The 15,999-nt window shown below is 39.4% G+C and overlaps 1 protein-coding gene across 3 annotated transcripts in view; it reads right to left on the reverse strand.

The window, feature by feature from the left end:
* Nucleotides 1-15,999, reverse strand: part of DZANK1 (double zinc ribbon and ankyrin repeat domains 1) — an 88,890-nt gene that overhangs the window by 55,660 nt on the left and 17,231 nt on the right. For all 3 annotated transcript variants that reach the window (XM_081033316.1, XM_081033318.1, XM_081033317.1), the window contains exons 7-8: nucleotides 13,497-13,582; nucleotides 2,211-2,328 (exon numbers count right to left, since the gene is read on the reverse strand). In XM_081033316.1, the coding sequence (XP_080889442.1) occupies nucleotides 2,211-2,328; nucleotides 13,497-13,582 (204 nt within the window). The remainder of the gene's footprint in view (nucleotides 1-2,210; nucleotides 2,329-13,496; nucleotides 13,583-15,999) is intronic.

Raw genomic sequence — 15,999 nt, forward strand, 5'->3', positions numbered from 1 at the left:
ACACCATGGTCCTTGTAGTCAGCTTTGCTGCCATTAACAGTCAAGGGTGCAGCTACCTGGCTACTCAGGACACTTGCTTCAGGTGGCACTTCTCCACAGCTTGATTAGTTGTGGTGCCACTTCATGCTATAGATTACTAGCATGCTGTTTCCCATTAGCAAGGAGCTCACACTGCTCTTGAGCAAAGGGAAAGACCAAGACATTTCCAAGACCTCATCTTTGCAGGTCTATTTCCTGGGGCCACTCCTGGTACCAATTCTGTATAAGTGAGAGTCCAGTCAGGAAACAGAAATCACACAGTAATTTGAACAGGGAAAGTTTAATAGAAATAATTAGTAACTAGTAACAAAGCATTAACTACCAATGGGTAAAGCAAGCTCTAAAGAATGTAGAAATACCCACTATAGGGCAGAGCCACTGCCTCCATGACTGAGGCAGAGAACTCAAAGAGGATCGAATTTGGAAGATGCACTTATGACACGGGGTGTGGCATCACCCACTGGAGGGTAGCAAAGTTCACTGGGGCAACACAGACCAGAACTGGCAAGGGAAAAGCCACCCACTAGGGTCCTATGAAACTCATGAGGGGTCACTTTCAGGGGAACTGGCAGAACATGCTGGGAAACCACATGCAGGGCTGTTGCCGCTGCTGAAACTTATTGGGAAACCGACCAGTAGGACACTGAGACTATCTGGGAAACTGGCTGAGGTGCCAGTGTGACTCGCTGAGAGCTGTTCATGGGATGCCACTGAGATTCACTGGGGTTCAGGACAACTAGGTATCCTGCAAGCTAGCTGAGCACCATCGGAACAAAAAAAGAGGAAAGCATCCCAGACCACGGAAGAGATGCCACGCCTATTCTTCTGCAGTGTCCTTCCACAGCAGTGTCCCTCTACTGGCAGAAATGAATATCAAGCCAGCTGGTGAAGGAGAAATGTTTAAAGGATTACAAAGCAGGGCAATGAAAGGTGGATTTGAACCTTTGCCTCTCTCTAAGGAGACTCTCAGTGTCTTGAGTCTAAGATCCTAGGAGTACAATTTGACCCTCTGAATTCCAGAAACTCAGCTGAGAGCAGAACACAATAAATACTCGGTAAATAATTTAAATTACAAAGCTGTTTATACATTATAAAATATTAATAAATATAATTTGGGGCCAGTATCGATGTTTCAAAGTTCATCATTTTAAATATTTATAATCTCTGATAACCCTTTCTCTCTGTAAAAACAAAGAAAGTTCTGAAAATCTGTTTTCTGGCAGGTAAAAACTAATTTTGATATTGCACCAAAGAATATAAGCAGGGAAAACTCAAACCAATGAGACCGTTCATACTTTATTTGCTGTATTATCTTCAAGGAGTTCAAAATATATCATAGAAGTAAATTAAACGAACAACATATCCATTTAGTATCTGACCCCTAGCTTTAAGTCATAACTCAATTTTAAAACTCTGGACTTTGAACTCACTGAATTAGTGATATTTTCTTAATGACTATCTTTTTTAAATGATCATTTTTTCACTCAACTTCCCAGATCCTTTTATTTCATATAAACTCCAGTTTAAAAAAAACAAAGCATCATGTGCATAAGAGATGACACATTTTGATGAAGGTTTTAATTTTTAGTAAGCCATGTGTGTTTTCTAACTAACTACAAATTTAGTGGTACGATAATATCAATTACTATCTCCCTTAGCCAAAATTTTTTAATTTAGATACACTGATCAATCTATACCCTATTTAACAGAAGTTAAATGATCTCTGTTCACAGATATGATGATCTTATATGTAGCTATATATAAATAGCTTTTTTGGACAGAATGATGTATCTTATGGATATATATAGACCTGTAATTAGTACTTTTTGTCATTTATTTCTAGAATATATTTCCTTATTGTATCCAGGTTATGAACAGAAATATTATGTAAATAGAAAATATGTATTTACCCACGCACGCATCATTAAAACAATAAGATTTCAGTCTCTTTCTGAGCCTGTACCTCCGCAAGTCCACAGAAAAGAAATGGCGTTGCAAACAAGTTTTTTTCATTCCTAAATAGGTGTCTGGATAATAAGAAATTAATCTGCCAGTAATTTTTTCAACAAGTATTTACGTTTATACTTTGTGTGTGCCAGGTACTGTGCTACTGCTGCAAATAAAGATCAGATAAACCAATAAAAAAATATTTTAAGGATTCTGCTGCTCACCTGAGCTCCTTCTGGGGGTGGGAGACGACAGCCAAATATGGGTGGGACAGGTGAGCCACATTCTTGACAGAAGCGAGCAAAGGGATCAGATGGGCGGGGGGCAAGGCAGTGTGGACACCTACAACAAGAGGTTCCTAATTGGCCATGTTCTGATAGGTTTATATTAAGAAGTCAGATGAATATCTAAAAGTATTCAAACATTTTCCCCCCTTTTCCCGCCTCATCCCCCTTGTACTCCGGTTCAAGCCATTGTTTCGCAGTCTAGTTGTGTTGGATACAGCTCCCTGGCCCATGCTGGTGTTATGAGCCTTGCGCTTACCCTCCCCCGCCAAGGCAGTAGGTCGAAGGTCAGCGGCTCACAGAAGCTCTCGCCCACTGCCGGCCACTCACGCTGGCCTCCGGCCATTCATGGCAGCACATGGTAGCCCAGGGCGGCACTCGTCAGCTCACAGGGCCCAGCTCCAGGAAGAGCTGTTGTTCACAATCTTAGCTGTAGAGGGCGCAGCTCACTGGCCCAGGTGGAAATCGAACCCGCAACCTCTGCTTAGGAGCACAGCGCTCCAATCATCACTGAGCCACTGAGCTGGCCCACAAACATTTTTAAAACTAAAATAAAAATCAATGAGCAGAATACTCTCAAAGACTATGGGATAAGATCAAGATGAAAGATTCTTCTCTAGTCATTTTATTATAACGTGACGCCACAGCTGGAACCACTGGTGCCGTTCACCTGTAGGCCAGACCCATCTCACTTCCTGATTGCAGCTGAAGTTTATCAGCAGCCTTGACCACACTTCTCTGTGGGGTTCTGGCTTGTCCTTTCACATTGGATTTGACGTGCCTGAGGGTGAGCCTTGGGAATTCCAGTAATGTCTATGTTGCATTTTTATGACTTCCTACCTGAGCACCGAGCCCAGTCTGTGTGACACTTTAGAGGGTCACGGTTAGTCAAGCCCTGCTTTTGTCTTCACTCACCTGGTCAGAGTCCCAAAGCCTTGCCCCAGCAACATCTGACCCCATTTCTTGGGAAGCTGGATGCCATCAATTAGTTCTCATCCACCTACCTGGATTCTGGATATCAGCCAAAGTGAAAGCATTGACAAAATTCAACACCCTTTCATGTAAAAAAACAAAATTCCACAAACTAAGAACAGAGGGAAACATTCTCAACATGATAAAGGCCACATATGGAAAAACCCACGGCTTTTATCATACTCAATGGTGGAAGACTGAAAGCTTTTCCTTTAAGTTCAAGAACAAGACAAGGATAGCTACTTTCTATTCAACACAGTATCAGAACTTCTAGCCAGAGCAATTAGGGTAGAAAAGAAATAAAAGGAATACATTAAATTATCTCTGTTCACAGATAAGGTGATCTTATATGTAGAAAATCTGAGAGAATACACAACCACAGTAAACTATTAGAACAAATAAATGAATTCAGGCAAGTGGTAGGGTGAAAAAAACCCCAACACAAAAAAATCCATTGTATTCCTATGAATAATTTGAGAAGGAAATTAAGGAAACAATTTCATTTATATAGCATCAGAAAGAATAATATACTTAGGAATAAATATAACCAAGGAGATGAAAGCCTTCTACAACGAAAACTACTTTTCTGAAAGAAATTAAAGAAAACATAAATTAAAGGAAAGATGTCCTGTGTTCATGAATCAGAAGAATTAATATTGCTAAGACAAAAACACTACCCTAAGCCGGCCAGCCCAATGGCTCACGCGGTTAGAGCTCCATGCTCCTAACTCCGAAGGCTGCCGGTTCGATTCGCACATGGGCCAGTGGGCTCTCAACCACAGGTTGCCAGTTCAATTCCTCGAGTCCCACAAGGGATGGTGGGCTCCACCCCCTGCAACAAAGATTGAACACGGCACCTTGAGCTGAGCTGCCACTGAGCTCCTGGATGGCTCAGTTGGGTGGAGTGCGTCCTCTCAACCGCAAGGTTGCCAGTTCGACTCCCTCCAAGGGATGGTGGGTTGCGCCCCTGCAACTAGCAATGGCAACTGGACCTGGAGCTGAGCTGCGCCCTCCACAACTAAGACTGAAAGGACAACTTGAAGCTGAATGGCACCCTCCACAACTGAGACTGAAAGGGCAACAACTTGACTTGGGGGAAAAAAATCAAGTCCTGGAAGTACGGACTGTTCCCCAATAAAGTCCTGTTCTTCCCCAATAAAATCTTTAGAAAAATTTTAAATAATAAAATAAAAAACAAAAAAGGACAAAAAGCTTGCAGTTTCCCAAAAAGATGCATGCACAGCAAATAAGCACATTAAAAAATGTTCAAAATCCTCTCATACACTGTTGGTGGGAATGCAGACTGGTGCAGCCGCTATGGAAGGCAGTGTGGAGGTTCCTCAAGAAATTACGAATAGAATTACCATATGACCCAGCAATCGCTCTCCTGGGTATCTACCCCAAAAATATAAAAGCATTTCTCTATAGAGACACATGTGCTCCAATGTTCATTGCAGCTTTGTTTACGGTGGCCAAGACATGGAAACAACCAAAATGTCCTTCGATAGATGAATGAATAAAGAAGTTGTGGTACATATACACAATGGAATACTATTCGGCGTTAAGGAAAGATGATATAGGAGCATTTGTGACAACATGGATGGATCTTGAGAGTATAATGCTAAGTGAAATAAGTCAGACAGAAAAAGCAGAGAACCCTATGATTTCACTGATATGTGGTATATAAACCAAAAAGAACAAGACAAACAAATGAGAAACAAAAACTCATAGACACAGACAATAATTTAGTGGTTACCAGAGGGTAAGGGGGTGGGGGGTGGGTGATGAGGGTAAGGGGGATCAAATATATGGTGATGGAAGGAGAACTGACTCTGGGTGGTGAACACACAATGGGATTTATAGACGATGTAATACAGAATTGTACACCTGAAATCTATGTAAATTTACTAACAATTGTCACCCCAATAAATTTAATTAAAAAAAAATGTTCAAAATCATTAGTCACTAGAAAAATACAAATGAAAACCACATCGAGCACCTCACCTAGACAAAAACAAAAGTGTTGGTGAGGATGCAGAGAAACTGTAACTATCATATACTGTTCATGGGAATGTAAAATGGTACAACCTCTTTGGAAAATCGTTTGACAGTGTTTTTTAAAAAAGCATACACCTATCGGTCTGTCAGTGATGATGGTGGATTAGATAAACACTAACTGCATCTCAGGATCACACCAAAATTACAAATAAATTAAAGAACAATCAACTTCAAGATTCATCTGAACACTAGCTAAACAGAACCACTATAACTAAGGATATAAAGATGAGGCCATGTTGAGACTGGTAGGATGGGTGAAGACGCGAAACGGGCTGACCCCAAACCCACAGAAAGAGGTTGAGTGCCAGGGGGGTGGAGAAACCTTGGTGACAAATATCCCCCCCAGAAGAGGGAGAGGGGTTCCCCAGCCCAGGTGTCCTGTGCTGGGAAGAGGAGTTCCCATGTCATCTGGCAGTGATGCAAAGACTCTGCCTGCCCTTCCCTATGGGGCAGAAGGTGCCTGGAAACCCAGATGCTCTCTTGTAGAGCCAACACATGGACTCGCTTGCTGGCAGGCACTCACCTAGTCTCTGGTGGAAGGGGTGGCAGCTCAGGAGGCTCAGGGACATGCGGGGAAGGACTGAACTGAATACCTTTGGTGCAGGAACTGGAGAGATGGGAGTCATTGTTTTCCGTGTGGGGCCTGCACACGTGTGGCTTACTGGGGGGAGGCATCTTTTCAGGATTAATCCCTCCCCCAAAGGCCAAAGTCTAGAACTGCACTGGTCTGGTGGAATCTTGCATTCACTGTGTTGGTGACACCCTGGGTGACCTCCGTCCCCATAGCTTATGCTACATCGCCTGGGAAACTCTTGATAGCATAGATGCGCGGTAGCTGGCCATAGTGTTTTTGGGGCATTTTTGCGGGGTTGTCGCGGACCCAGCACCTGTCTGGGAGCAGAGACTACACTGAACTTGTAGAAACCACTGCCCATACCTCTTAGCCCCCTAGAACCCTACAAACCACACAGACGTGCACTGGCAGGGGCACTTTTGGTGCCTGGGTGACCAGTCCCGCCCTACAAGCCCAGGAGGAGGTTTTTTTGGAGCAGTGGACAATCAGCAACTACCTGGGGAGATTTGGGTGGTGAACAGTGACCCAAAAACTACACTGCAGCCCCTCGAGAGCAGCTCTTGGGAATTTGAAAGCCTGAGGTGGTCGTTGGCATCCGTGTTCTCAGGGTGCTGGGCAAGGTGGTCACAGGCCAGGTACTGGTGTAAGAACTGAATCTGCACTAATGTTGTAAAAATTACCGGTCACGTCTCCTGACTCACTTGAACTCTACCCCACCCAGCTAGCTCTGCATCACTGAAAGCACTCTCAACACTGGGTCAACCAGCCAGGCACTGGACCTACGGAGCCTCTTTCAACAGCTGGGCAGTTGGCAGGTGGCAATATGCCCAGGCAGCCCTGGGCCTTTTGCTAAGCTGCCTCAGGCCCACTATTGGTGGAAGTAGGCCTTAGTTCACAGTGAGGCCACTCTGACATACCTCCAGGTCCAGCACAGGCAGCAGCCAACCACATACAGCTTTGAGGCACCTACCAGGTGGCCATGGGCCGGTAACAGGCAGGGCTGAAATTACGCTGCGTAACAGGCAGGGCTGAAATTACGCTGCATCACAGCCTGGGCCAAGAGACACCAGAAATATACCCAGGGGGCAGCTTCAGAACACATCAGAGCAAAACCTGGTTAGACTCATAACTGGCACACCCAAAAAGGGATCTCAACAGGCACAAGAGCCCACAGGGGTGAAGCCTCCTCTGAGGGGTCAGCCCTCCCCCCCAACAACACAGCAGCTTATACACTGTGGGCATAGCCAATCCTCACAGTCAGCCTGGGAGTCAATCCCACCCACTGACAAGCCAAAAGCAATCAAGGCTCAACTACAACAGGAGAATACACACAACACAACAGACAACTCTGGAACACACACACAGGAGATTAAGAGGACTGTGCAATTCGACTACACAGGACACATACTACATAAGGTCACCCAGCAAAGACTGAGAGACACAGGAGATCTACCTAATATGTAGAAGCAAACACAGAGTGGCAGCCAGAACGAGGAAACAAAGAAACATGTCCCAAATGAAAGAACAAAAGAAACCTCCAGAAATGGACCTAAATGAAATGGAGGCAACCAACCTACCAGAGAAAGAGTTTAAAACACTGATTGTAAGAATGCTTAAGGAACATAGTAAGAATTTTAACAAAGAGATAGCAAGCATAAAGGACATGGAAACTATGAAAAATAACCAGTCAGAAATAAAGAATACAATAACTGAAATGAAGAATACACTAGAAGGAAACACCAGCAGATTAGAGGAAGCAGAGGATCAAATCAGCAATTTAGAAGACAAAGTAGCAGAATACACCCTATTGGAACAAAAAGAAAAAAAGAATAAGAAACAATGAAAATAGTTTAAGAGAACTGTAGGACAACATCAAGCACAACAACATTCACATCACAAGAGTACCAGAAGGTGAAGAGAGGGAGCAAAGGATCGAGAACTTATTTGAAGAAATAATGACTGAAAACTTCCCTAACCTGGTAAAGGAAAATGACATACAAGCCCAGGAAGTGCAGAGTGTCCCAAACAAGATGAACCCAAAAAGGCCCACACAAAGACACATCATAGTTAAAATGGCACAGGTTGAAGACAAAGAGAGAATCCTAAAAGCAGGAAGAGAAGGACAGCTAGTTACTTACAAGGGAGCTCCTTGTAAGTCAAATGACTTTTCTAAAGAAACTCTTCAGGCCAGAAGGGAATGGCAGGAAATATTCAAACTGATGAAAAACAAGGGCCTACACCCAAGATTGCTCTACCAAGCAAGGCTATCATTTAAAAATTGAAGGAGAGATAGAGAGCTTCCCAGAAAAGAAAAAGCTAAAGGAACTCATTACCACCAAGCCAGTATTATAGCATATGTTAAAAGGGCTTCTTTAAACAGAAGAAAGGATAAAATAAACTAACAAAGACTAGAAATACAAATAATAAAATTACAATAACTACGTACCTATCAATAATCACTTTAAATGTAAATGGATTAAATTCTCCAATTAAAAGACATATGGTAGCTGGATGGATAAGAAAACAAGACCCATGCATACGCTGTCTATAAGAGACCAACCTCAGATCAAAAGACACACACAGACTGAAAGTAAAGAGATGGGATAAGATATTTCACACAAATGGAAATGAGAAAAAAGCTGGGGTAGCAATACTTATATCATACAAAACAGACTTAAAAAAAAAAGGCAATAATAAAAGACAAAGAAGGGCACTGCATAATAATAAAGGGATCAATCCAACAAGAGTACATAACCCTAGTAAACATCTATGCACCCAACATAGGAGCGCCTAAATATATAAAACAAATATTGACTGACATAAAGGGAGAGATCGACAATAACACTATCATAGTAGGTGACTTTTACATCCCATTGAAAACAATGGATAGATCTTCCAGACAGAAAATCAACAAGGAAACAGCGGCCTTAAATGACACACTTAGACCAGATGGATTTAATTGATATTTTTAGAGTATTTCACTCCAAGGCAGCAGAATATATATTCTTGTCAAGCGTACATGGAACATTTTCCAAGAAAGATCACATGCTAGGCCACAAAACAAGTCTCAATACATTAAGAAAACTGAAATCACATCAAGCGTCTTCTCTGACCACAGTGCTATGAAACAAGAAATTACAAGAAAAAAACTGGAAAACACACAAACACATGGAGTCTGAATAACATGCTACTAAATAATGAATGGGTCAACAATGAGAGATCATGGAAGAAATCAAAAGACACCTTGAGACAAATGAAAATGAAAACACAACAACCCAAAATCTATGTGATGCAGCGACAGCAGTCAAAAGAGGGAAATTCATAGCAATGCAGGCCTACCTAAAGAAACAAGAAAAATCTCAAATCAACAGTCTATCTTTACATGTAAGAGACGTGGAAAAAGAACAGTAAAATAAGCCCAAAGTGAGTACAAGGATGGAAATAATAAAGATCAGAGTGGAAATAAATGAAATAGAGACCAAAAAAGATAAATAAATAAATACAAAAGGTCAATGAAACCAAGAGCTGGGTTTTTGAAAAGATAAACAAAATTGACAAACCTTTAGCCAGACTCAACAAGAAAAAGAGAGAGAGAATCCAAATTAATAAAATCAGAAATGAAAGGAGAAGTGACAGCAGACACCACAGAAACACAAAAAAATTTAAGAAAATACTACGAGCAACTATATACCAACAAATTAGACATTCTGGAAGAAATGGATAAATTCCTAGAAGCATACAATCCTCTAAGGCTGAATCAAGAAGAAACAGAAGATCAAAATAGACCAATTACCAACAATGACATCGAATCAATAATCAACAATCTCCCAACAAACGAAAGTCTTGGACCAGATGGCTTCACAGGTGAAGTTTAGCAAACATTCAAAAAAGAATTAACACCCATTCTCCTGAAACTACTCCAAAATATCCAGAAGGAAGGAAGGCTCCCAAGCTCATTTTATAAGGCCACCATTACCCTGATTCCAAAACCAGACAAAGACATTACAAAAAAAATAAAACTATAGGCCACTATCCCTAATGAACATGGATGCAAAAATCCTCAAGAAAACATTAGCAAACTGAATTCAGCTGTACATTAAAAAGATCATATACCAGGATCAAGTGGGATTCATTCCTGGCATGCAAGGTTGGTTCAATATCCACAAACCAATTAACGAGATACACCACATCAGACAAAATGAAAAATAAAAACGATATGGTCATATGAATAGTCAAAATCCAGCATCCATTTATGATATAAACTCTCAGTAAAGTAGGAATAGAGGGAACATACCTCAACATATGCTAATGCTAAAAGCATTCCCCTTAACATCAGAAACAAAACAAGGATGCCCAATTCCACCACTTTTATTCAATATAGTACTGGAAGTTCTAGTGACAGCAATCAGACAAGAAAAAAAAAATAAAAGGCATCCAAATTGTAAAATAGTCATTATCTGCAGATGATATGATGCTATATACCGAGAACCCCAAAGATTCCACACAAAAAACTATTAGGATGATAAATGAATTTAGTAAATAGCAGGATACAAAACTAATTTTCAAAAATTGGTTCCATTTTTATACATCAATAACAAACTATCAGAAAGAGAAAGAAAACAACTCCATTTACAGTTGCATCAGAAAAATACTTAGGAATAAATTTAATCTAGGAAATAAAAGACCTGTACTCAGAAAATTATAAGACATTGAAGACAGAAATTAAAGAAGGCACAAATAAATGGAAAAACATACCATGCTCATGGAAAGGAAGAATTAATATAGTTAAAATGTCCATAGTACTCAAAGCAATATATAGATTTAATGCAATTCCTATCATAATACCAATGGCATTTTTCACAGAACTAGAACAAATAATCCTAAAATTTATATGGAAGCATAAAAGACACTGAATAGCCACAGTAATTCTGAGAAATAAGAATAAAGCAGGAGGTATCATGCTATCTGATATTAAATTATACTACAAGGTTATAGCAATCAATATAGCGTGGTGTTGGCATTAAAACAAACACATAGATCAATGGAACCAAATACAGAGCCCAGAAATAAATATATGCCTATATCGTCATTTAATCAATGTCAAAAGAAGCAAAAATTTACATTGGGGTAAAGAGAGTTCATTTAATAAATGGTGCTGGGAAAACTGGACAGTTACATGCAAAAAAAAAATGAAACTGGACCACCTTTTTACACCATATACAAGAATAAATTCAAAATGGATTAAAGACTTAAATGTAAGACCCTAAACCATAAAACTCCTAGAAGAAAATGTAGGAAGTAAACTCGATGACATTATCCTTGATAATATATTTACTAATATATCCCCTTGGGCAAGAGAAGCAAAAGACAAAATAAACATATGGGACTACATCTAAGTAAAAAAGATTTTTTCACAGCAAAGGAAAACATCAACAGAACATAAAGACATCCTACTGAATCGCAGAAGATATCTGCCAATGATACATCTGATAAGGGGTTAATATCCAAAATTTATTACAAAAACTCATATAACTCAACACCAAAAAAACAAACAACCCAATTAAAAAATGGGCAGAGGACATGAAGAGACATTTCTCTAAAGAGGACATACAGATGGCAAACAGACATATGAAAACATGCTCAACATCACTAATCATTAGAGAAATGCAAATAAAAAGCACAATGAGATACCATCTCACTCCTGTCAAAATGGCTATCATCAATAAATCAACAAACACCAAGTGCTGGCGAGGATGTGGAGAAAAGGGAACCTTCATGCACTGTTGGTGGGATTTCAAATTGGTGCAGTCACTATGGAAAACAGTATGAAGGTTCTCAAAAAATTAAAAATAGAACTACCTTATTACCCAGCAATTCCACTCCTGGGTATTTATCCAAAGAAATCCAAAACAGTAATTCATATGTTGATTGCAGCACTATTCATAGTCAAGACATGGAAACAACTGAAATGCCCATCATAGATGACTAGATGAAGAAACAATGATAAGTTTATACAATGGAATATTACTCTGCTATAAAACAAATGAAATCTTACTATTTGCAATAACACAGATGGATCTAGAGAATATTATGCTAAGTGAAATAAGTCAGACTGTGAAAGACAAATACCATATGATGTCACTTATATGTGGAATCTAAACAGAGTAAATGGGCAAACAAAACAGATTAGACTAAAAGATACAGAGAAAAAAAACTGATGGTTGCTAGATGGGAAGGGGTTGGAGATAAGGGAGAAGGTGAAGGGATTAGAAAGGAAAAGGTCACAAAACAGTCAGGGGGATGTGAAATACAGTATGGGGGATATAATCAATAATGTTGTAAAGACTATGTAAGATGTCAATGGGTACTGGACGTATGGGGGGATCACTTTGTAGACTGTGTAGATGCCTGACCACTGAAGTAGAATAATATTGAATGTCAACTGTAATTAAACACACACATACACACACACACACGCACACACACACACACATGTGCGCAGTACCAAGAAAATGTATACACAATTTAAGAAAGGAAAACTGTGTTAAAATTGTAATACTAAATATATACTGATAGCAAAAGATGAATACAAGTCACGTTTGACTTCTGCAATTACAAGAAATGCTCAAAGGGGTTACCATCAGTGTCCAGACACTTCTGATTATGGCGAACTACTGCTTGAGCAACGTTGACCAAAGTGCCCACTTGTATACATTTTTTTGGCACCCCCGGTATATAGTCATGGGATGTAAAGTACAGCATAGGGAATAGAGTCAATGGAATTGTAACAGCTATATATGATGTCAGAGAGGTAATAGACTGGAGGGGGTTTATCACTTTGTGAGGCATGTAAATGTCTAATCATTATGTTGTGTTGTATACCTGAAACTATTATTTAAAAAAATGTTAAAAGAAAAAGAAAAAACCGTACACCTATCATATGACTGTCATTCCACTGCTAGGTATTTACCTGAGTGAAATGAAAGTATCTGCACACAGTATCACTTGGGTACAAATGTTCATAGCAGCTTTATCTGCAACAGCCAAAAACTGCAAACAACCCTGATGTCCATCAATAGGTAACTACTAACTGGATAAACAAACTGTTATATATCCATACAATGGAATACTATTTAGCAATAAAAATAAATAAATGTTTGGTACATGTAACGACATGGGCGAGTATCAAAATAATTAGGCTGAGTGAAAGAAGCCTGGCAAAAAAAAAAAAAAAGGAGTAGACACTGAATCATTCCATTTACATATGGAATCAAATGCAAACTAAGCTATAGTGACAAGAAGCAGATCTGTAGTTGCCTAGGGATGGGGAGGGGTACAAGAGCATTTCAAAAAGGTACCATGTAGGAAACTTTTGGAGGTGATAGATTTGCTCATTTTCTTGCTTGTGGTGATAGTTTCAAGGTTATATACACATGTCAACTGTATTCATTAAATAAGTACAGTTTATTATATGCCAATTATACCTTTAAAATCTGTAAAATTTAATAAGAAACAGTTTGGGGTGGGCAAACACCATTGTTATGTACCATGATTGAATTCTTTTTGACCTTAATGTGTCTTAGCAGGATTTAAGAAACAGTGAAAAGAATTGCGATCCTTACTTGAGAAAGTCTGTCTCCCTTTGAATTCGCATGATCTCTGTGCTTGTCAAACTCTTCTGGCCAGTTATGTGCGCAAAACTAAGGAACTAAAATTAAGAATATAATAAAATCATGGTATATCTGTAGAACAATAAAATTTCATCAAAAACTCATTTTAATGTTTTATCTTCTATCCAGCACCCATCCTTTAAAAAGCATAATGGGGAAGTCATAAGTAATGATTACCTCAGTACCCAAAATTTAAAAATTGAAGTGCTATTCATAATCAGATATGTATATTTCATTAAAAACATGAATTTACAAACTAAGATATCTGAATTTGCCATCAGACACACCAGATTTTAGAATTTGAAAACCTAAGTTAGCATCCATTTTTCTCTAAGATTACATCTCTAGGAAATTCAAAAGGACTCACTTAAAAGAACAAATGCACCAACTCTCTGCTGTTATCCACAAACATTTAACTCACTTTGACATATTTTTATTTGAGCATCTACTTTGTACCAGGCACTGTGTTTGATGCAAGGAAGGGGACAAAGATAAATATTACAGTACATGGCCTATCCCGGGACTCAGGTGGCCTATCCCGGGACTCAGGTGGCTTCATGGGATCTATAGGTCCAAGTGGTAGAACAAAAGGACAGAAAAGAAGGTTGAATGAAGAAGGAATGTGAAGGGGAGAAGCTAACACTTATGGAGGGTCTGACAGTAATCAAATGTGCCTGACATTTTGTAGCCATTATCTCCTTGACATTTCACAATGACCTTATGAGGTGGGTAATATTATCCCATTTTGTTCTACTTTTATAACACATTCTTTTGATAATTTCAAACTTACAGAAAAGTTGCATGGATTGTATAAATAACTCCTGTATAACCAGTTTGACCAGTTGTTCACCTTAACATTTTTGCCCCAAGTGCTTTCATTCTCGTCTCTCTCTGAATCAAGGAGAATAGCTGCAGTTATGATGCAGTCTCTAAATACTTTACTGTGCATTTCCTCCAAACAAGGATGTCCTCTTATACAACAGTGCAATGATCAAAACCAGAAAAGTTAACAGTTACACAGTACTATTATCTAACCCATAGATTTTTATTCAAATTTTATTAATTGTGCCAATGATACCCTTCATAGCTGTATTTTTTTCCTCATCTAGGATTCCGTCTAGTATCACATTTTGCATTTCATTATCATGTCTCTTTTGTCTCCTTTAATCTGGAATACTTCCTCAGCCTGTCTTTATCTTTCATGATGTTGACATTTTTTAGGAGCAACAGGTCAGTTAATTTGTAGAATCTACTTCAATTTGGTTTTGTCTCATTTTGCTTATAATTGGATTCAGTCACGCATTTTGGTATAAAACGAGAGAAATGATATTGTGTCCATCTTAGTGCATCATTATCAAGAGACACATATATTCCCCATTTTTGAGATGAGAATGCTGAGGCTCAGAAAGTTTAAGTCGCTTGCTTGAGGTCTGATCACCAGTAGTGTACTGTCTCATGTACTGAAGCCTATCCGACCCTAGTAAGCTCCCTGTCTACCACCATGACTGCGGGCTGAGTTTCGGACTCAAGACTCCGCTGCAGACAGTGGGGATCAGTCAAAGGTTTTTAGTTGCTTTTGTGTCAGATCCAACATGGCCTAGAACAGAAGTCGCAAAGGTGGTCTATTGGCCAAATTTGGCCTGCCACTGAGTTTGTTTTCGGCCCATATGTACAAATTTTGAAGCAACAGCTAAAATTTAAAATTAGGTTATAACACATAAAGATGCAGGTTTCTGGCTTCTCTTGTAAATTTTCAGATGTGGCACCAATGACCCTGCAGGCCTTCTCGTCAAAGGTTGGCTAGAGCTGCATAGAGAGAACCTCTTTAGCTGGTGGGGGCATTCCAGCTGGCCAGAGAGCCCCAAACCTTGTGTCCTGACACCAAAGCCAGATGTCACTGTTTATCTTCCACTCAGACTGTTTCATGCATTTACTCTGCTATCTGGCCCCTTTGGTGCCCCCAGACCAGCAGCTTAGCTCAGAGACATCTTCTCCCTAGTGATTATTGAGGTATAATACCACCAGCATCATTAATTCTGATGTTTGCTGAAGTATGCTTCTGATGGGATTGAGCAGGAATATTGAGAAGAATCTTTTACCAATATGAAGGGAAAAAAATGGAGGATAAACGTTTTGTGATCTTTTTCTGGACTCTTTGGCCCTCTGAACTTTAGTTAAATTTCCCAAATTTGTCCCCATATTCCCAGTTTTTTGAGATTCTGAATCTTGAAATCTTTACATATTGTTTTACTCTATCTTTCCCTTGGAAACAATTCTTGAATAACTAGGTGGGCAAGGTAATCCAAATATCCTTGCACAGAGAAAATAATTCTTTCTAGACATGTTATAAATAATTAAGTTCATGTGAGACTGCTTTTCTGAAAATAGCTATGCTTGTGTTTTGTCATATACCATTCATTCTTCACAGTGATATTATTAATGTCAGAAGCAGTAA

The sequence above is a fragment of the Rhinolophus hipposideros genome, assembly GCF_964194185.1.
Source record: "Rhinolophus hipposideros genome assembly, chromosome: 22".
Lineage (NCBI taxonomy): Eukaryota > Metazoa > Chordata > Mammalia > Chiroptera > Rhinolophidae > Rhinolophus > Rhinolophus hipposideros.